General features: G+C 47.4%; 5 protein-coding genes across 5 annotated transcripts; 1 reads left to right on the forward strand and 4 right to left on the reverse strand.

The window, feature by feature from the left end:
• Window positions 1-77: 77 nt before the first annotated feature.
• Window positions 78-3,117, reverse strand: F4817DRAFT_330391 (uncharacterized protein). Its single transcript, XM_049302388.1, has 2 exons — window positions 2,283-3,117; window positions 78-2,190 (listed from the first exon to the last, which is right to left on the reverse strand). Exons 1-2 carry the CDS (start codon window positions 2,879-2,881, stop codon window positions 402-404), a joined length of 2,388 nt encoding a protein of 795 aa, XP_049161602.1. The 5' UTR covers window positions 2,882-3,117; the 3' UTR covers window positions 78-401.
• A 451-nt stretch (window positions 3,118-3,568) lies between these two features.
• F4817DRAFT_17561 (ammonium transporter) lies at window positions 3,569-5,591 on the reverse strand. The gene is made up of 5 exons (XM_049298273.1): window positions 5,283-5,591; window positions 5,156-5,220; window positions 4,632-5,089; window positions 4,257-4,559; window positions 3,569-4,208 (listed from the first exon to the last, which is right to left on the reverse strand). The coding sequence occupies exons 1-5, from the start codon at window positions 5,400-5,402 to the stop codon at window positions 3,634-3,636; spliced, it is 1,521 nt and encodes a 506-aa protein (XP_049161603.1). The 5' UTR covers window positions 5,403-5,591; the 3' UTR covers window positions 3,569-3,633.
• Window positions 5,592-7,588: 1,997 nt separating this feature from the next.
• F4817DRAFT_330395 (Di-copper centre-containing protein) lies at window positions 7,589-10,633 on the reverse strand. The gene is made up of 4 exons (XM_049302389.1): window positions 10,101-10,633; window positions 9,922-10,052; window positions 9,578-9,844; window positions 7,589-9,523 (listed from the first exon to the last, which is right to left on the reverse strand). The coding sequence occupies exons 1-4, from the start codon at window positions 10,396-10,398 to the stop codon at window positions 8,324-8,326; spliced, it is 1,896 nt and encodes a 631-aa protein (XP_049161604.1). The 5' UTR covers window positions 10,399-10,633; the 3' UTR covers window positions 7,589-8,323.
• A 373-nt stretch (window positions 10,634-11,006) lies between these two features.
• On the reverse strand, window positions 11,007-15,309 carry F4817DRAFT_17602 (DNA-directed RNA polymerase I subunit RPA2). Its single transcript, XM_049298280.1, has 2 exons — window positions 14,678-15,309; window positions 11,007-14,611 (listed from the first exon to the last, which is right to left on the reverse strand). Exons 1-2 carry the CDS (start codon window positions 15,140-15,142, stop codon window positions 11,351-11,353), a joined length of 3,726 nt encoding a protein of 1,241 aa, XP_049161605.1. The 5' UTR covers window positions 15,143-15,309; the 3' UTR covers window positions 11,007-11,350.
• A 1,765-nt stretch (window positions 15,310-17,074) lies between these two features.
• Window positions 17,075-18,788, forward strand: F4817DRAFT_17626 (ADP-ribosylation factor 1). The gene is made up of 4 exons (XM_049298284.1): window positions 17,075-17,612; window positions 17,756-17,828; window positions 17,894-17,913; window positions 18,009-18,788. Exons 1-4 carry the CDS (start codon window positions 17,563-17,565, stop codon window positions 18,415-18,417), a joined length of 552 nt encoding a protein of 183 aa, XP_049161606.1. The 5' UTR covers window positions 17,075-17,562; the 3' UTR covers window positions 18,418-18,788.
• Window positions 18,789-20,328: the final 1,540 nt, after the last annotated feature.

Genomic DNA, 20,328 nt, shown 5'->3' on the forward strand with positions numbered 1-20,328 from the left:
GCAGGACGGTACTACCTTGAGCCTCCTACAAGAACGTGTGTAATGGCGTCCTTCCTATTGGCCAGGAGTTCTTTCTCTCATGCAGCTTCTTTGATCCCCGCTGGGCTTGAGAATGGAAGGCGTGAAGTCGTCGTAATCCGGTACCTACCGAATCGGCAGGGCGTAATGGGACTAATTACAGTCCGAGCTTATATGTACTTTCCAAGGCAGAGCCGCATAGTCTTACATGTACGAGTGTATATGAGTATATGAGTATATGAATAATGACTATTCACCGAGAAGCATGAGACTAGGCAGCTGCTAGAAACATCTGGGTATAATATAGATAAAACAGATTACCATTATCAGCACTTCGCTCATAAAAGTGCCAGTGCGGTTCATCACTAACTTAACCTAGGTAACTAACCACACCACCTCTCGTGCGGTTCTCTCCAGCGAACGCCAAGCATCTCGAAGATCTTCTTCTCGTCTCGCCCCTCAAGCAGCGTTCCTTCCTTCACCTTAATATTCCCCTGGCCTTGTAAGACGTTCCCAAACAACCCTCTCTGATTTAGCCGCATGCCCTTCTTCTGAGCCAATAACCGTATTGACCTATTGAATATGTCGTTTCCGGTGAAGTAGATAAGTGCTGCGCCGAGCTCCGTCTGGGGCACGAGTAGAATGTCTATACGTCTCCATATAGGGCGATATTCACTTTTAGGACCAGGGAACGCACTCTCTGGCAGCACACAGCAACCGTGCCATTTGCTACCGCCGTCGGTATCGTCGGTATCGTCGGCACTACCGTGGTGAGCAGCAAGCGCGACAGTTAAAAAGCCTTCACGGGACAATGTATCGACTAGCTGGTTCAGAAACGGAGCTAATTGGCTTGTAGAAGATGTGCCCTTTTTAGTCACGATCAAGTCGATATCACCGGAACTATCAGCTCCCCGCCGATAGCTGCCTCCGATAATCAACTCTACGTTGCGATCAATGGCTGCGGCCGTCTCCTTAACACAATTGGCCAAAGCCTCCACCTCCTGTCGTGGAATTCGGGTGTTTAAATCGTCGAAATGTTCTAACCCGATTTTCTGGTTGGTATTCAGATCGGCTTTGTTCTTTAGGTCGTCTAGCGTCCGAAAGCCTTGGGCAACCCACTTGTGAGCCTGAATTTGGCCTACGCCATAGATTTGTAGAAACAAGCCTACGATCTTCCTTTGAGGGTCATCAAGCGCATACTCGAGTTGTCTTAGCCGGTTCGTAGTGACAATCTCCTCGATCTTGTCTGCGATTCGACCAATATTAGGCAGGGCGCGTGCTTCTTCAGCGGTACGTATCTTCTTTGATTGCGTTCGTAGGGTTGCGATAGCTAATCTATAAGCTCTAATACGGAAATTATCACCGATAAGAGTATGCTGATCCAGCATCTCCTGGAGAACCTTGATCGTCTCCGCGTTGGGATTATTGTCCGTATGGTCTTTGGTTCCGCCCTTCATGCAGATGAATTTTTCTTGCCAAGCAGGGGTTTTGCCCTTAGAATGGCCAGTGCTGCTCCTGGTTCTCCTTTTCCACGGTCTCCTATCATCCGAGCTGCTAGAGTCTGAGAGAACCTCAACTTCATCTGTTAATGGCGGCTCGGCAGGATCATCGTCGTCCATTAACGAATCACTAAATAGGTTGCTATTACCCGTGGCTTTCATCTCAGATATACACTGTGTGAGTTCATCATCCACACTACATGTAGTCTCAATTGCCTGTTTTGAAGGTGGCACCTCATTTTGTGCATGCGCTGGCTGGGCATCACCTGTGACGCTTTTATTTTGTTGCTTCTTGGAAGATGAAATCAGGGCAGCACTTCTCTGAGAAGAGCTCTGGCTACACGACTGGGTGCTTAACACAGGTGAACGGTATCGTCTCGCCGACTTCCTGCGGCTTGGTTTTAACTCGAGCGAGGCATCATCATTGTCTAAATGTGACAGTTCTGTTTCGTCTGCTGGTTGCTCAGCGGGCGTTGGGGCCCCAGAAATCTTATATTGGCTCTGGTTGGGATTTGCGATTATACGGTGCTTAAGGCAGTCAATGGGGTAATTTTCATTGACAAGCACCTTTTCTGACCACCTGGGGTCATCTTGCAGCAGCCGCTCTATATCCGTATAAGTAAGCTTTTTATCGACAATTATATGCGTCGCTTCGTCTAGCTTCCTACACCACCTATATGATATTCAGTTAGCCGGCCCGTGTGGGACTATTTTCGGATACTTGCTTCTAACCGCCGGGATAGGTTTGTTAGAACGGGTACTTACGTGGCACCGTGTTCCCGAGCTTTCCTGATCTGCAATCTGCGCGCCGGGTTGATATCGTCATTAGGGATGTAAAAGAATGAGAGGTCTTTGAAAATTCGGCGTGCCTCAGGGGCCAGTTTCAGGGGTGCTTCCTTCTTACGCTTTCCCATCCTAACAGAGGGTGAAGGATCACTTTTAGGACTAGAACGTATAGTGAGAAGACTTGAGCGCATAGAACGTGTTGTACGACGTGATGGCTGTCTAGCAGCTGCAGCTGCAGTCTCGGGCACAGTCTTGTCACCAACGGAAGGGCTTGCCTGTAAGCTTGGGCTGCCGGTTCTTGACTTATTGCGTCGGGGAGTAACAGCAATGATTTCTACCTCGGGATCGCTATTGCTATGAATGGGGTCTGACGCCAACTCCATAGGGGCAGCACCGACTCCCCTTGGTGCAGTAGGAGAAACATTCTTGGAAGTGGTTGGCGCAACAGAGTAAAAGGCTTTGGTCTTCTGCCTGTATGCCTCCTCATCTGCGCCCAAGATATCATCCTCTCCATCGTCATTCGTATATGCTTCGAGGCGTTCAAAGAATGCAACTTTTTCTTCTAGCTGGTTCTCCATTGAGTTGACGGGAAGAAAAACGGAGTATTGGTGAGGTCCGTTTCGGTGTTCCACGTAAGAAGACGCATTGTATGAGTGTTGAGTGCTTCACTAGATTTGTACTTGTTGCATCTCGACGAATTCATCCGGTACATGTAGGCATCAGCTGCTGGGCGCATGATCACTGATTGACTGTCTTAAGTTTGTTGATTGGTAAATGGTAAATTGATTCAATTGAGAGGTAAAGCTAAAATCCCTTGATTTGCTTAGTACGCCCCTCAATTACACCGGACACGTATTTAGATAGACTAGGTACATAGCATATACTTACTTTATTGAGTTACTTACTCGCAAAATTAAGTACCCCCTGGGTATCACTAATTCATGTAAGTACATAGGTACACTAGTTACATATTCGTAGGCAGATATAAGACTCGGGCTTCCTAAAAGGGGTTTACAACAGGAATATTGTGTCAAGCTTTATTATTGTTATTTTACATTTCAACTGCATGAGAAAATTATATGTCTTAGACTTATTAAGTATTTCCATACTTACAGTCGGCATGGAGCAAGCGAATGTAAGCTAAATACTGATATCAGGGGTATATATGTAATCAACCTTTATGCGCACACATGCCATTGAATTCCATAACGCCTCCCTAGATACTACATGAACGAGCGAGATATTAGTCGCCAGCCAATACCCTAGTTTTTCCACACACCTAGTCCCAAATACATAGTAAACCAATATCATATCATACAAACCCAGCCCCCTATGATGGTATAGGTGACTGCGACTGCTGCCCAGCGTACATACGCGAATCCATCAGAGGAATGCTGTTCTTCTCTCGGGGGTCGAATGAAGCCCCGGCATCTGCAGAGTACCGACTATTTGCTTCACCTTCGATGTCGCTTAGCAACTCCCTAGTAATCTCCACGTAGTCGTATGCGAATTCACCGATCTCCGCGTCGTCGATGCCTAAGATTTCGGCGTTCTCGGTTGTTCGTAGTTGGAGACCCGGGATCAAGTTCAAGATGAAGCAGATTATGCATGTGCCGGCGAACGAGTAGCAACCTCCACAAATGGAATCGGCGAGTTGGTATGCCAGCTGGATCCAGTGGTGATTCACCCAGCCGCCCTGTATATGTGTGTAGCCATCGAGGTGAGCGATATAGTCGGCGGCGAAGAAACCCGTGCAGATATTTCCTACAAAGCCGCCAACGGCATGCACGGCAAAAATATCCAAGGCGTCGTCGATTCGCAGGAAAAACTTGAGCTTAGTAGCGTAGTTGGCAAAGCCGGCCCCGAGAATTCCGTAAATGATTGCAGCCCAGGCAGGAACAAAGCCTTTGAAGGGTTAGATGTATCTTCGTAATATGTAAATCAGTAACTAACCTGAACCCGGTGTGATCGCCACGAGACCTGCAACAACCCCGGAGCAGAAGCCCACCGTCGACCACTTGCCCTCTAACCTGTAATCAAGCACACACCATGTAATGCCGCCGACACAAGCCGCCAGGTTTGTTACCACTGCGGCCATGACGGCGCGCAAGTTGGCCGAGAGTGCGCTACCGGCGTTGAACCCGAACCAGCCGACCCATAGAAAGACCGTTCCGATGACTATGTGAGTAACGTTGTGTGGTCGGTAGTTCAATTCGTGCGTTCCGTGACCTCGTCGCTTTCCAAGCATCATCGAATCTACAAATTTAAGTGTCAGCAATAAGAACGTAGCAACTCCTCAATGTAGTATAGTCGAGAGTGTAGACTAACATGCAAGCGCAGCTGTCCCGGAGGCAATATGGACCGGTGTACCACCGGCAAAATCGAGGCCTCCCATCTTGTTTGACCACCCAGCCGGGTTCCAAGTCCAGCAGGCGATGGGATCGTAGATGATCGTGGACCAGATGAACATGAAGATGACGCACGGCAGCATCCGCCCCCTTTCAGCAACAGCGCCAGTCGCGAGCGCCACGGTGATGGCCGCGAACATGCCCTGGTAGACGGCGAAGAGCAAGTCCGGGACCTTCGTAGAGCCGACTGACGGCTGGGCCAACACATTTCTAAACCCGAAGTTGGACAAATCCCCGATGTAAGCAGATGCCGTGTGCGAGAATGTTAACGAGTAGCCCCAGAAGAACCATTGAAACGTAGTGACGGCCGTCGCCATGACGGAAAGCCATATTAGTGACAAGGCCGATTTACGTCGAGCAAGGCCAGAATAGAAGAAGCTTTAGGATTGTAAGCTAACGAACGCCCGTGGCGGATATAGGTTGGTTGTAGCGCGGTTTACTTACCCAACTCCCGGAATCATGAGCAACACGAGAGCCGTGGACGTTATCATCCACGCGATATCGCCGCTCTATGCTCGCGTATTAGAAGTCAAATCCCTGAAAATGAGAGGCGGCGAGTTTATTTACTAACCTCGTACCATATATTCAAATCCTCCGTTAGAGAATCCCCGCCAGTAGGACCAGAACCATTATAGGGTAATTTAATGATATAGCCCAATGCGTCAAGATCGATGCCATTAAGTGCGACCATTTTGTTACGTAGCCCAACGAGGGTCTCGGGAGTTGACTAGAACGAGATGATCGAAATGACTATCAGTATTACACATAAGGAGTGAATGGGTTCAAAAGAGTGTGAACAAGTTGGATGGATGCCGTCGGGAACTTGCAGTCGAGGAAAGGTCGAGGCGAGGGCTAGATCAAGTACTTCAAGTTCCAGCCGTGATTTGATGGGGCCAAGGCGAGGTTAATGCAAAGTAGGCGGTATTCAAACCCCTAACCCTTCGTAGTCGGAAGAAGAAGAAGAAGCAATTCAAAGACAAAAGTTCAAAGACAAACATTCACTCTCGTTCGGGTCAATCGATACGCCTATCAAACATGTCGAATTGAAGCAGGGACGCCTACGGATAACTCAAAAAAGAACAAGAATTGAGGCTTGTGGGCTAGCGGTCGAGGCCGGTGGGAAATCATTTTTTATTGATAGCAGTCCCTTGTCGTACGTATGTACAGCATAGCATGTACACCGGCGTCTGATGATATCCCATACCAGATGGGAGATTAGGAACAGCCACTCAGACAAGGGCATGACCTGCAGGTTGCAGGATCTGTGGCCCGCCTCAGATCGGTGACATACATATGTACAGTGGCAGTAACAGGTAGTCTGCTAGTATGTACAGTTCCGTATAAGCTAAGCAACAGCCAGCGATTTCGATACCTATACCTAAGCAGGAGGGATTACTCCGACATGCCCGGCAAGATTATCTATGGCTGTTCTTGTTCTAATCGTTCTAATCGAACGTTGGGCGTGGAGAGACAGGCTAGCCGGCGGTGACACTACATATCCAATATTAATATGAGCAGCATACAAGCAGCAAGCTGAACTCAGTGGTGGCAATTCAGTGGTGGCAACGCCCTCGAACCTATTCTCTGGTGTGAGATTCGTCACCTAGGTGTCCTATCAGAGAGAACCGTTCGAGTGAGCCAGCCTCTGTACCGGAGTCATCCGAAGAATCGAACGAGAAAGGGATGCGAGACTTGGTTTTGAATTTTTTGATAGATGAAGAAGTAGTTGGACGCCCAAACAGATGATGGATATTATGATAGGTATTACACAGCAAAACGAGTAAGAAAACAAAGATAAGCAAAGAGCAGGGTCCACACCAATCGGTCTACTATTGGGTAAGGCTCACTGGTGGGGTGTAAGTGGGGAAAGAGTTCCTAGGGGATTGGGGAAAGTACATACCTGCTATGTATCTCGAGTCTGGTACATACGATAAGGTTTATGATAAAGTGGACTGCTATCGCAGCTGTACCCCAAGAGCCAGTTTTTGGTTTCCGGGTCCTTAGGTTCCAATTATTCCTACAAGAGATAGTTTACCTACATTCTCTCAGTCTTGCATCAGGTGATTTACATGTAAGTCATGATTCAATGTTCTTAACAAACTATGTATAGAGCCTGCCTTATCTCGCATCGCATGGCGAAACGTAGCATTCCTACTGTAACTACGTAAAGTCGCAGGAGGCCTGACGTGAAGAACGAGCCGTGTCAGCTGCCACGGCCAACGGTCAGCCATCGTGTTTCCAGTCCCCTGGTACATCTATTCCGAATCTCCCCACCCCCGTATCGGGAAGGTCAGATACCGATAGTCTATGCAGTACTGATAAGGCTAATGCTTCATGAATCATCTAGCTTATATTCCAATTAACTAACTAGGCAATACTTAGTGCTACTTAGTGCATTATAGAGTTAGTTGGCTGACTTAACATCATTCAACCTCCTATGTGATGTTATTATCCGATGCAGCTCCCTCTTCAGAGGCTTCATGCCGCTGTTTAATTAAGCCCAGCTACCCGGCTAAGTAAAAGATCATCTGCAGAATTGAGACTCTGGCTGCTTGATCACTCTATCGAGCGCAAAGTCTCAATATCCCTTTGGTAATAAATCTCCGGACATAGCGGGCTATGAATAATACCACATGTATGAATGTATTCCCCCCCCCCATGGTATGGTGTTTCGCGGGTGTGAGACAACGCCTCACCCACACCTCGAGGCAATTTGGTACGGCGCTGTGAGCACTGAGCTATTTTCAGTCTCAGTAAAACCTCCGTTGCTATTCATAAACAACATGGAACAAAATGAATTATGTTACTTGATTTCGTAGTAGTAGTGCCTATAAAGTCTAACACTATCCCCCTAGAATATGAACTACACATATTACAGTTAACTACCCATTATCACCAGCGAGCATTGTACAACATAGACATATGTACGCGTGCCCCTTACTAAACACTCAAGCCAATTACGTATGTGCGTGTCATTTACACTAAGCACCATGGCTTGCCCAGATGAGCTGGCAACCATCTCGATTGTCGGGTTTCGATAAAATACTTCGCGATGCGGCATTAGTATATCTATTATACCGACTACAATTAATCTATCCGGGTACCCTCACTAGATTAAAATATAAGAGAAATTATATAGTAGATGAGATGTATGCCCAACTTTTCACAACTTTTCACAACTTTTCAAGGTCAAGAAGAAAAGTCCCGTAGACTTCACCGTGATAGGGATAACCCCGCTAGCACATCGTCCAATCACAAGTAAGCACATAACCGCAATAGGTAGTAGCTATACAATTACCTTGGGGTCCATCCTACAATCGAGATACTAGCTACTACAATAGCTTCAATTATCTAATCATCAATTATCTACTCATGTCTTTTACATGTATTGAGATCCACGATACTGGGGACCTCTAAGTGGGTGGAGGCGTACATTAATTATTAAGAGTACCTAGCGAAATAGCTACCTAATGGTCGAACTACATCAAAGTCTTCTATCAGACTTGTTTTCAAGTGTGCTATAGGAAATCGACCAAATACAACATTGCCAACTCTTTTTGTACAAACCCTCCGAACACATGCTAAAGTAAGGTGGCCTAGTAGCCCGTTTCCTTACCCAACTAGATTAAAATGTGTTTCCATTTTACCCCATTCCGAAAGCATATTCTCCGACTCTGGTGCCTTGACCAAGGAGCTGACAATGTTGATGCTAAGTCCGCCTACATGGCGAGCATTGACTACCGTGCCATTCGCAAGTGAGACTCGTACCTCGAGGTTAGACTTCAGGAACGGCTCGGCATCTTCTGCATGCAAGCTTGATACTTTACCTGATGTTACCATATGCATCAGGGCTGAAGTCATGGGGATTGTTCCCGTAACCATCCTATCAGAGGCGCGGCTGTGCACGCTTTTATGAGCGAAGATTCCGTGCGTGCCTACTAAGTTGGGTGCTACTGGCCACGATGATGGGTCGGATGGGACGTCCCCTAGGAAGAGATGGATTGAAAATGAACCACCCATAGCATGCTTGTTCACCTTTATGTTTGCAATCCACTCGCGATACTTGCCACCCCTAAAAACCGCGCCCAAGGAAGGCCTGCTGGAAGACTGGCTGTTCCAAGATATGCCATTTGCTTTATACGACCCACGGTGACTTGGATGCTTCGTATGTCTGCTGCTGTGTCGCAGACTTCTGTCCGACCCCATGAATATAGAAGCCGGGCTGAACTTCCCATAGAGCTTGTTGATCGTTGCCACAAGTTCTGAGCGATTCTTGTTGGCTACTTCGGGGTAAGTATAGCCGAAAACTTCATGATCCCGTACCATGTCAGCCGTCCAGAAATCTGTTTTGTTGAAGAAGAATGGTGTGAGGGCTGTCTGGGCGTTTTCTACCTGTCCGGGAGATGTCGTATGAGAAGAATAAACAGCAGGCTGGGGGACCACGTATGTGTCATTGTAGAGGTGTTGCCACATAGTAAAGATCCTGTCGATATTGGCATGATGTAGCCAGAAGAGTGGATCAAATCCGGAATAGGCTATGATAGCAAGATGCCCGTAAACACCTCCTCCAACTGTGTGGATTGCGTCGTGAAGAGATTCAAGAGAGTCGTACGTGCCATTGTTGGGACCAGGAATCCAGGCTTCGTTGCTGAAGGTTGTATAGTTGGGGTAGTTAGAAAATAGGTTGTATAACCGCTGCTGGAAACTTGGGAGATGGACATCTAATGCGTGTGCCACGAATGAATTATTTGAAGTTGCATTCGCACTATTAATCGGACGCGGTGCCCGTTTTGTCTCGAGCCATGTATTATACTATGCAAATTACTATTAGCATACTATTTTCACTCTCAAGGGAAATAAACCTACAGGGAAATCCGGAAAAGTTGAACTATTGAATGGCCTGAAGACGTAACTGAATAGAGGGTTGGAAATACTCTGAACACCGTTTGGTCCGGTCACGTTTATGATCGGCGAAGCACCAACACTTAGAGGGAGGACACTGACTCCGTTCGGGGGGACGGCAGCCCAATCCCAGTACGGGATCCGGAAGGTATCTGCAGCTTTTTGGAACCGGTCTTGAAGCTCTGGTGGGTAGAACGACGCAATAAATTGAACAATGTTGTACAAGACTTGCTGGTACAAGCAACGTCAGCAGTTTTTCTAGAAGATGACGACTTATAATCAAAGTGGGATGAATCTTTCCAATATACCTCATATAGAGCAAGATAAGGTCGATGCCAGGGAGGGAACAGAATGGACACATGAGTACAATACCCACTATGTTCATTTCCAGGCGTCGGGTCAACATCAGCCCATGTTAACGCAGGAGCTCCATGAATCCCTACGGCGAGTTAGAATATAGTCCCATTCCTGTCTCTTGCAAGCGTACCTGTGATCTGGTACCACGAGAATTGTGACTCTTGGTCGGTGAATTGCATCCAGCTGAGGGCGAGGAGGTACAAGTTCCATTTGTCCTCGTCATTTTGCAAATCTCGGATATCTTGTCTCAACTGCGTTTCCCCATTGAACCGAGGAGGGCCGGTTACGATAGAAGACTGAGACGGAGCCCGTTTTCGCAAACGAAGATCAGCGGTAAACCCATAGTCGTATTGCCCCGGCTGGACGTTAGCAATAACTATAGAGAACAGTAGAGTGACGGCAAGGCAGATCTTATGAACGGACGACATGTCGGGCTCTCATGTAGTTGGAGCTGCTTGGGAAAGTACGGATGAAGCCGGGAATCACAAGGGACACACAAAATAGAGCGGCAAAAACAGTACGACACATGTGATTTGGGATGAAAGATATTGCCGGAGGTGCTAGGGAGAAGCAGTGAAAAGACGAGATAGGATGATGAGCTTGTCTCCCTAATAGATGTGAGTAAAACTAAAGGGCCTTAGGTTAGGGCGGTCTTTCCATACAATATGAAGACGGAACGATGCTTTGATTAATAAAATGACATTGTAACGGGAGGAAGTCAAAATTTTTGGATACGCAGCAGAAATTAAGGATGTATATTTCTGCATTTCTGCAAGTAGCTACATGTACATACCTCTTAGGGGTCGTAATAGCTTATATTAGCACCTGCATCCTGCCTTAGTGTGGGCTAAGCTTAGGAAATAACGAACTGACGCGATGCGATGCGATCTCGCGATTGCTTCTTTGCCGACTACCGTCCTCTTACAAACTGCCCAGGTGACTGCTCGGTTGAACCATGACTGTTTTCTCCGAACAGTACTTCCCCATGCATCTTCAAAGTAATCAAAACTTTTATGAAATACCCATATAGCCAAGAACATCTCCCGAAAAGACGGCAGGATGCACGGCATTTGCGCAGATATGGTATATGATACACGGTGGTTAGCCGTTCTGAAACCAGTTTGGTCCTAGCATCGGTTACTTACATTGCTGCCTCTCGCAATCTTCACCGCCGTCCTTGAAAAAAATCATCTGAAGACACCGCAAAAGGGAAAAGCAATGTACATCGTTTAGAAAATTTGTATCGAACTTCACTGTGTATCACTACCTAACTGGAATTATCCATTTTAAACCCGAAACCGAAGACCCGAAAGCCTTATAACTCCATCTAATGCAACTGACACCTTTTGGAATTCATCTTTCGCGGGCTCTACGCGGGCTCTACGCGGCCGCAACGACGGGTGGGAGGGCGTTTGCTTTCTTTCCCGTAGAAATCACGTCCCATTTCGCATGTAACAACGGGCCCTTTCGCGGAGCATCCTTCGGGTCGACTCGGTACTTCAACTTAACACCCATAGCTGCTAGTTCCACGTCAAGGTACTTCAGAGCACCGGGAACTGCTACTTTCGTAGTATCTTCACCTCCGATCCACTGGTTCCCTTGTCCATCTTCCCATATCTCACCAGCTAGTTTGGTTAAGTCGACATCCTTGATTTGATCGAGGCGAGTCGCGCAATTTCGGCATCGGACGCTATTCACTGTTTTCTTCCTACCCACAAATGGAGAGACTGTAGGCTGTATCGACAAGAAAGAGCCGCATCTCCGGCAAATCCACGATGGCGTATAATCCGAGCAGTTGAGAAGACGGTCTTGGAGAAGGAAGGCTGTGCCGTGTGCTAACAAAGCGTCTCGTTCCATTTCACCAACACGAATACCACCACCCCTTTTTCTACCTTTGATCGGTTGACCCGTCGTAGCGACTACCGGTCCTGTTGTTCTTACTTGGTACTTATCGTTGACCATGTGACGTAATCGCTGGTAATACACGACACCAATGTAGATATCTGCGGCTAATTCTTCCCCAGTAATTCCAGAATACATAGGTTCGTTTCCGTGATAATTGTAACCAGCTTTCATGAGTTGATGTCCGAAAAAGTCGGCTGCCGTATTATCCTCATCGAAACGGAAAGGAGTTGAGTCTTGTGCAAGGCCATGAAGTGCGCCTGCCTTTCCTGCCAGCGACTCGACGAACATACCGATCGTCATTCGAGAGGGGAAAGCGTGGGGATTGATAATAACATCGGGTTGAATACCAGACTCCGAAAAGGGCATATCGACAGCCGGCCATTTTTGCGAAGCGACACCTTTCTGACCGTGGCGCGATGAGAACTTATCGCCGATGACGGGTGACCGAGGAATGCGGAACTTGACCGAGATTGTTTGAGCAGGCTCGTTGCCTTGCTCACTGCCGATTAGTCGTACCTCTTCGATGAACGCTTGTTCCGAATCCTTGTATTTCTCGTACTTAGTGACACCGTCTCGATTTACTAAGTTACCACTGTAGTCTGCGGAGACCGTGTGGTAGGCAAAGATGATATCACCTTCTTGAACCATTCGTCCGACATATGGGAGTCCATCTTCATCTAACATAGTCTGCGTCCATGCCTTGACGACGCTGCCTGGAGCGAAGCCGAACATTTTAGTCACGTTTTTGGCTGACCTTGTGCGACTTTCTTCCTTGAGCGTGTACTTTTTAGTCTTGTAAATGGTGCCATGTCCAAAGCCACGTTCGTGGGCCGACTTATTTATTATCATAGCGTCGTCCATATCATATCCCGTATAGGATATCACAGCGACAACTGCGTTTGTGCCGTTGGGGAAATTGTCGAAGCCGTACGCATTATGAAGTGGAGACCTGACAATAGGTGTCTGACCGGTCTGGAGGCGATACATTTTGTTGTCTGTCCGGTATGCGAGTGACGTCCCTGGAGTACCCATCGTTTGCTTACCCATCTGACACTGGTACATATTCCTTGGAGACTGGTTGAAGTCTGAGAAAGGTGTCATATTTGCTAGGATTGATAGAATATTCGTAGGGTCGAATTCAACATGTGTCGATTCTCCAGAGACAACTTCTTGCTCCGTGCAAGCAATAGACATATATGGCTGTTCTAAAGGTCCTACGAAGTCTTCCTTCGCTAACGGGAGGTACTTGGTTGGCCTTACCATTCTAGCGGGTTCAGAAGACATGTATATTCCAGGGTAGGATCCTCCCTTGGACGACGGTACGTGGCCGATTTCGAGGTGCACAGGGATTCCGTGAGAGCCTTCAACTTTCCAGTATCGGAAAGTGTCCGCTATTCTGCGCGACTCGGACGGGTGGCACCAACCAAGGATCCTACCATTTAAGATAACGACTACACTTTCATCTGTCGCGGCAGATGAAGTGTCAACGACGCCAAGCTCGGCGGCCAGCTGTGGGATCATTGAAGTGTTGACAGAGCCAGTCATGATCTTGCATTTATGTGCAAGATGGTTAAGTAGACCACAGGGCGAACCATCGGGGGTATGAACAGGGCAGAGGAAGCCCCAAGACTCAGGTAATAACTTTCGTACCGTCGTAGTCTTCAGCTGAGCGAAGAAACTTCCTCGATGTACCATTCGAAAATGACTGATAAAACGGAGGAAGTTGAGCTTCTCGGCAACAACGGTAAAACCTGATACTTGTTGTAAATCTAGACCGGACGGGCTTGATAAATTGCCAGTCGATAAGAAATACTCCAGAGCGTTGCCGACATTTTCGTTAGTCTTCTGGAATATCTTGATAGGAAAATCCTTCGAAAATTCTTCAGAGGTAAATGACCTTGCAGGGTACCTTCTCATATATTCTCGTAGAGCGCCGCGGAGTCCAACGGAGAGCAATTCGTCTAGTCGTTCTTTAATGATCATGCCGTATAGAAATCCACCAAGGAGAATCTCCTGGTTTTGGACCGCATCAGGATTGTCAACCGAGCAGTCTCCAGCAACCAAAGCATAAAGCTTCCTGATCATAAATAATAGCATACGGAACTTGTCTGAATCTTGCTGCTCCGTCACGTTGATATTTCCTAAGTGGACCAACACGATTCGTCGCAAGAATTCGGTACCTACCTCGTAGTGCGATAAAGTATCGGGCACTCCTAAAACAGGTCGAAATTTCTCTCCGAGATACGCTCGAGTCTGCGCCATTGTATAGATTCCATAGGTCTTGTAGGTTCGTAATAAGAGCTCAACACGATCTGTGAGAAATGTGTTCTCGATGCCTTTTGAATCCGGAGCTCCAACTAGACCTTCAAAAATCTCTCTATCGTTCGTCTCTACGAGTGCTTTTAAAATCATCATAACTGGGACTAAATATTCGTTCTTTCGCCAAGAGAAGCGAAAGGTAACATTACCATCGTTTAGATAATGGAGAACATTCGTTTGGGAAGTTTCATCCGGTCGCACTGATCTAAGTATGATACCGTAAGGAGTGTAGGCAGGACCACGGTTAGTGAAACTCGGACGGTTGATGGCTAGAGGGAAATTTCTTCGGTTGACCAGAAGAAGTCGTATAATCTTTTCGATGCCGTTGACAACGAAATAACCCCCTAGTTCTTCTGATTCCTCTTTACGTGCGACCAATTGCGCCGGGCTGTTATCTCTAAGATGGCAATAGGCCGACTATAATACAGCTTAGCAAATCATGACTTTCACGAAAACATAATAATGGCAGTCTAACAGTCTTACCTTTACCATAATCGGCAGTTGGCCAATCTCTCGGGTGAATTCCTTCGCATCGCCATCGTTTATTCTGTACTCAAATGTGGCAGAAAGCTTTCCTCGGTATGATACATGTCGTTCTCGACACTCCGCGGGTAGGATCTCTCGGTTCTTAACCGCAAACTTGTTGGTAGGTGGGAGTTGCGATTTCTGAAGGTGTATTCCCTTGCACTTGATCCTTAGTCTGTTCTTCCCGGTTGGCGGAGCGCGGTCGTCTCCATCCAGAAACAACCTTGTGCCAATATCGGCCAGTCCCTTCGCGACCAAGCCATTGTCGCCAAAGAGAGCATCGAATGACTCGATATGTGGGTTTACAGCCTCCTGCAACAAAGGATACGCGGATCGATCTGTCGGGGGATCCCTAAAAAGCTTCTCTCGACGAAGAGTGTTATACTCGTGGTCCCAGCTCGTGTTGGTTGGTTGTGGCGCCATGGTGACAGGTGAAGGATATTCCTGTGTTTCGACCAAACTTCAAGTCTCACTTCATACGGAGATATAATACGGGTAGAAGAGCAGTGAAATGTCCTGACAGATTGGCGCCCAAGGTTTGCGCGTAGTCAGGTCTTCTTGAGCAAGCTCAACCCCTCGGTTTTTGAGACTGCTAAAACAAACGGAAAAGAAAAAATCCTTATCGGCCAAAATATTTCACCTGATTTCCTATCGATAGATGCTTATCAGATGAGCTTGGAACTGTGGGGCCTTGGAGTACGCCTGGATATCCTGGATATCGGCATTGGGGGTACGTATCAAATGTCATCACTGCACAGTGCCCATCCATGGACGTTTGTTTAGGCAGTCCCTACATAAAATAACGGAAAGTGCCTGCACTACGACTTCACATTTACAATACTTTTATGTTAGGTAGATGTACTAGTTATGTATACGGGTAGCTCTTTTAATTTTTAGTCTTACTATCTACCTACGGACATATATTTCTATCTGTCTCCTTCTATCTTATTTGTGAAGTTTTTGCGATCAAATTGCCCATCTCATAGGGACATAGCTATTGAGTTAAGAAAGCTATATTCTGGAACCAACACAATAGCCCTGTACTATTATTCACCTTGGACAATTCTCAACCACTCATCTCATCAGGAAGCACGAGGTGCAACGTACATGGTTGGCATCTTGCACCAGTCTTGCAGCCCAACCGACCTCTTAAGTTGTCTGCCGTGCATACTTGCATCCCGCAGGCTGCCTGCCTTGGTCTAAGTCTGAATCCGTCTAGTGGGATTTGGTAGGGTACATAACTCTGGAGTCTTAGTCCTGGATTTTATTTTATCAGCTACCTACCTACATATCTCCTACCTCTGGGCTGCTGCATCTGACCTCGCTTGAAGCCGTTCATTGCCTGCATCTTGAAAGACCTGACCGCTTCTGGGACCTCAAATCGTAGCCTACCATTTTCGACTTGGTTCTTTCGCTGCAAACAAGCCGGTCTCCGTTAAGTGCTCCGGCCGCCGCCACCGACGCTTCCTACTCGCACCGTGCTATCCAGAGCTGAACTCACCTCGATATCGTGCCAAGAAATCTAGTTGATTCGGGTCTATTCGGTATCCTACAACTAATCCTACAACTACGTCTCAAGAGCGAGGGGTAACTTCATAGAATAGTGTTGGGCAGAGCGAGCTTCTCGGTCCAGCAAAAGAAATACGTAAGGCATAACTAGCCCAATAAGCTTAGCTGCTGATGGTGGTGCTGCTGAGTGTGGGGGAGCGACTTGGATACCTTACCCGCCCGAGCAGGTGACGGGTCTTCCGAGGCGGCCAGAGTAGCAGTTCGGGAAACCCCTCGAGGCGTAAAGCTGCGAGCAGAGCAGAGTAGAGCAACTCTGGTTACCGTTTTCCTACGGTGCTCCACTACAGAAGAGGGCATAATAAGCCCCTTACCTTTTTACGTTCTATCTCCGACCCTCTATTACGGCATTCTATTCTATCCATCAACCGTGGGCTTGCTAGATAAATCTCACATCGATTTTCATCAAAGCTACAAGTCTAAGCTACAAGTCTAAGCAACCTGGAAACTGGGACCTGGGATCTTTAGGTGATACCTCCAAGGTTGTGCATCTACGAAACGCTCGCAACGGGCCGGTCAATAGCGACCACCTTAATTCCCCATACCTAGTCGCAGCTCCAATCCACTCCCGCTCGTTAAGCCCTCGTGCGGCGCGCCCATTACCTATTTCTCTCGCTGTGCAATCACTGCAGTCTCCATCTACAGTGCACTAAGCTCAGATACATTTTAACCTATTTGGACTATTGTGGTTCGAAATTGACTGGCCTTGTCGAAATAGACGAATGAAACCCCAGTCTTTCTAGCCGCTGTCGGTTCAGATGCAAGGTCGGCCTTCTATCCCTCCCACCTGGTCACGTCCCAGTTGAAGGCACGGGGCATCATAAGTTCATAACAGCTTGTGCGATCTTCCGTGGTGGGGAATTGTGACCCTCCGTCCAGGCGTCACCGTTCATCCCGCTTCTATCTTTCATCAAATGCTGCATGTACCTTTACCACCGCCAGAAAGCTACCTTCGATAGATCGCATTCACCGAACGTAATTTTGCGCCTGGGGCCGACTCACCCGTTGTGAGCGCTACGAGCGAAGACATCGCGGCTCATCCTCATACGAGACATTTTTATTCCTATTTTCAGCAAGCAAATCGCAGCACAAACTATTTAAACTTGTTGTTTGAGACAAACCCCCAGTCTCTCTCGTCCACCGCGTTTTCCCAACTGGCTTAGCCTTGCGTGGAGCTGCACAATATCTTCGTTATTTTTTTTTTTTACGGTCCTGGCGATCCTAACAATTACACCCTTTGTTACTGATTAGACACAATTATTCCTGAGCCGAAAACGATGGCAGGGTTATTCCGGAAGGTGTACGACTGGTTGCTCAGGACTTTCTGGTGAGTTCACGAAGCTACGCTCAGCGCGGGGTCGCATGATCACAGGGTCGTGCTGCTGCTCACCGCCGTACCTGCGTATGCGTTTGCATCACCACGTCGCCGGCCCTTGCTGAAGTGCACTTTACTGATGATTTTCTCGCTAGGGCGACCGAGATGGATGTCACGATGATAGGTCTGCAGAATGCTGGGAAGACGTCCTTGCTCCGCGTCCTGTCGGTAAGCACCCGCAGCCATCAACCACAAATCTCTTGAGCATTTGCTAATGATCCAATCCTTTCCAGGGTGGCGAATTTACGATAGAGTAAGCACGAGACCCTCGTTAATGACTTTTGAAGATTTCGTTATACCGCGGGATGTCAATTTGGCTGTCGCTAGGTCGGCTAACAAGTCGTGTAGCTCTATTCCCACCGTCGGTTTCAATATGAAGCGCGTACAACGTGGCCATGTGACACTTAAATGCTGGGACTTGGGTGGTCAACCTCGTTTTCGGCCAATGTGGGAAAGATACTGTCGTGGAGTGAATGCGATCGTATTTATCGTCGACATCGCAGACCAGGACCTGCTGCCCATGGCTAAGGAGGAACTCCATTCCCTTATGTCGCAACCTAGTCTCGAAGGAATCCCTTTGCTAGTGCTCGGAAACAAGTCCGACCTTCACATCAAACTTAGCGTGGATGAACTCATAGATGCTCTGGATCTCAAGAGTATAGGACATCGCGAGGTTTCCTGCTACGGGATTAGCGCAAAGGAGGAGACCAACCTAGACGCCGTAATTCAATGGCTCATGAAATGGGCCAACAGATAAACTCATCTTCGCCGTCCACAGCACTTGGTTTTTTATCCTTTAATCCTTTCCTCCCCGGTTGCTAGGAAGCATAAGCTTACTACCGGGGACACCTTCCCTCGCGGCTTCCGCGACTGTGCGGATGCATTTTGACGACGCTAATGATATCATGGGGTGTAAAAGACGGTTCAGCTTCCGGCCGGCGACGACCTAATATATAAACCATCTCTCGCGAGCTTAAGTTTGGAGGTGACTGTATCGTCAGTGTGCCTTCATCTCGATTCTCACCTTCCAGTATTTTTTTTTCTTTCGTTTCTATGTGCCTTATCTGCTCGACCCAAACACTGCATGGTTATTGGAAACGGAGTCGACGGTTTCAGAACTCGACATGCTAGAAGGGTCAGGATAGCCTTCGCAATACGTTTTTTTCCCTTGGTTGGATCATCACATCAACGTTTAAAGGGGAGGTTTGACAGTGAACATTGGTAGATGTTCGAATATGCAAGGAAGCTAAGCAAGGAAGCATTTGTGTAGTTAGGTGCATTTATGACCAAATCAATCATGACTTGACGACTTCACTAAAAGCCCGTGGGGATGTTTAATAATACCATATGTGCATTGCTTCAATGTCTTTTAATGTTTGTAGGAGACGAGTAGTTGACAAAATTTTTGAGAGCGCGAAGGAGATGCGCCTAGGGCGGCGCTGGAGGGGGAATCCTTAGTCGCCCTTGTAAAAGGTGTGCCACAAATTGTGCTGCTCGACATGGCGTCTGTCGCTCGACAGGGACTGGGGCTAAAAAACCCCAGCTTGAACAGGAACAGGAATAGGAAAAGACAAGACACGATAATCGGATACCATAGTGGATTGAGACGATTAGTAGTAAGGAAAGAGAAGAAGAAAAAAAAGGAGAAAGCATTGGTGACAGGAAGAGGTGCAGGAAAAGCGATACTTGAAGGCTACACACAGACCACATTTGATGCGATGATGAGTTGGCAAACCCTCCAGCGTCTCGACGATGGGAGGGGATTGATTGGCTCACAAGGCGACCATGAACAGCGCAACGTGGACTTCAGGTACCTCAACAGGGAGCATGTGGATGTTGTTGCTGGTTACCAGTCAAGTGGTTGTTCATCTACATCTAATACTTGCATCTAATACGCAGGTAATACATCTACTACGGGTAGAAATATCGTGAGTAGGTCATGTACCTTTTTTATTTTTATTTTTGTGGTGCTTTTTCTTTTTTTTTCCCCTCTCTGTCTCTTAACTCTTAACGGGGGAGGACTGGCTGGCTGGCTGGCTGGCTGGCTGGTAGCGTTGTGTTGGAATGGGCGACATGCCATGGGCCCATGATATGAAATCTACGGAGATTTTTGACGTGGCCGCATGTCATTAGCTCGCCGGATCTGCTGCCCTCCGTCCCCTTCAACTTAGCAACTGATCGTCCATCTTGGGTTCTAGACTACCTAGCTGAGCGCCCAAGAGCACACGGTTTTTGTTGCTTTTGTAACTCGGGCGAGACTAGCTGGGGAAAATTCAAATAATACTCGATGCGTTCGCGGTGGGACGATTGCAATGTTGATTAGGTACTATCCCTGTCCCAATACAGGTAATATCACAACTTGTATCGTGTGCCGAAAGTGGTATTTATTAAGAGTCTTTTTATTAATCCATATTTCAATTTCTGGACGAGGGATGGAAACCCATGCACGAACATGATATAATAGAACTACTATTATAACAGAACAGGAAACAAGGATGATCTTAACAATCTTAACAATTTATCGAAGCACAAGATTCGAATATGAGTTACATAGTATCCCTCTAAGCTGAGGAAAGGTAAGCAGGTAAGCGTATGTTGAAAATACCCCGCGTCTGGCATGCCAGGAACCGTGACCTATCGTCTAGAGAAGCCAGACAGATCGGCTACG

Source organism: Daldinia loculata (assembly GCF_022478755.1).
Source record: "Daldinia loculata strain CBS 113971 unplaced genomic scaffold F4817scaffold_10, whole genome shotgun sequence".
In the NCBI taxonomy this organism is placed as follows: Eukaryota; Fungi; Ascomycota; class Sordariomycetes; order Xylariales; family Hypoxylaceae; genus Daldinia; species Daldinia loculata.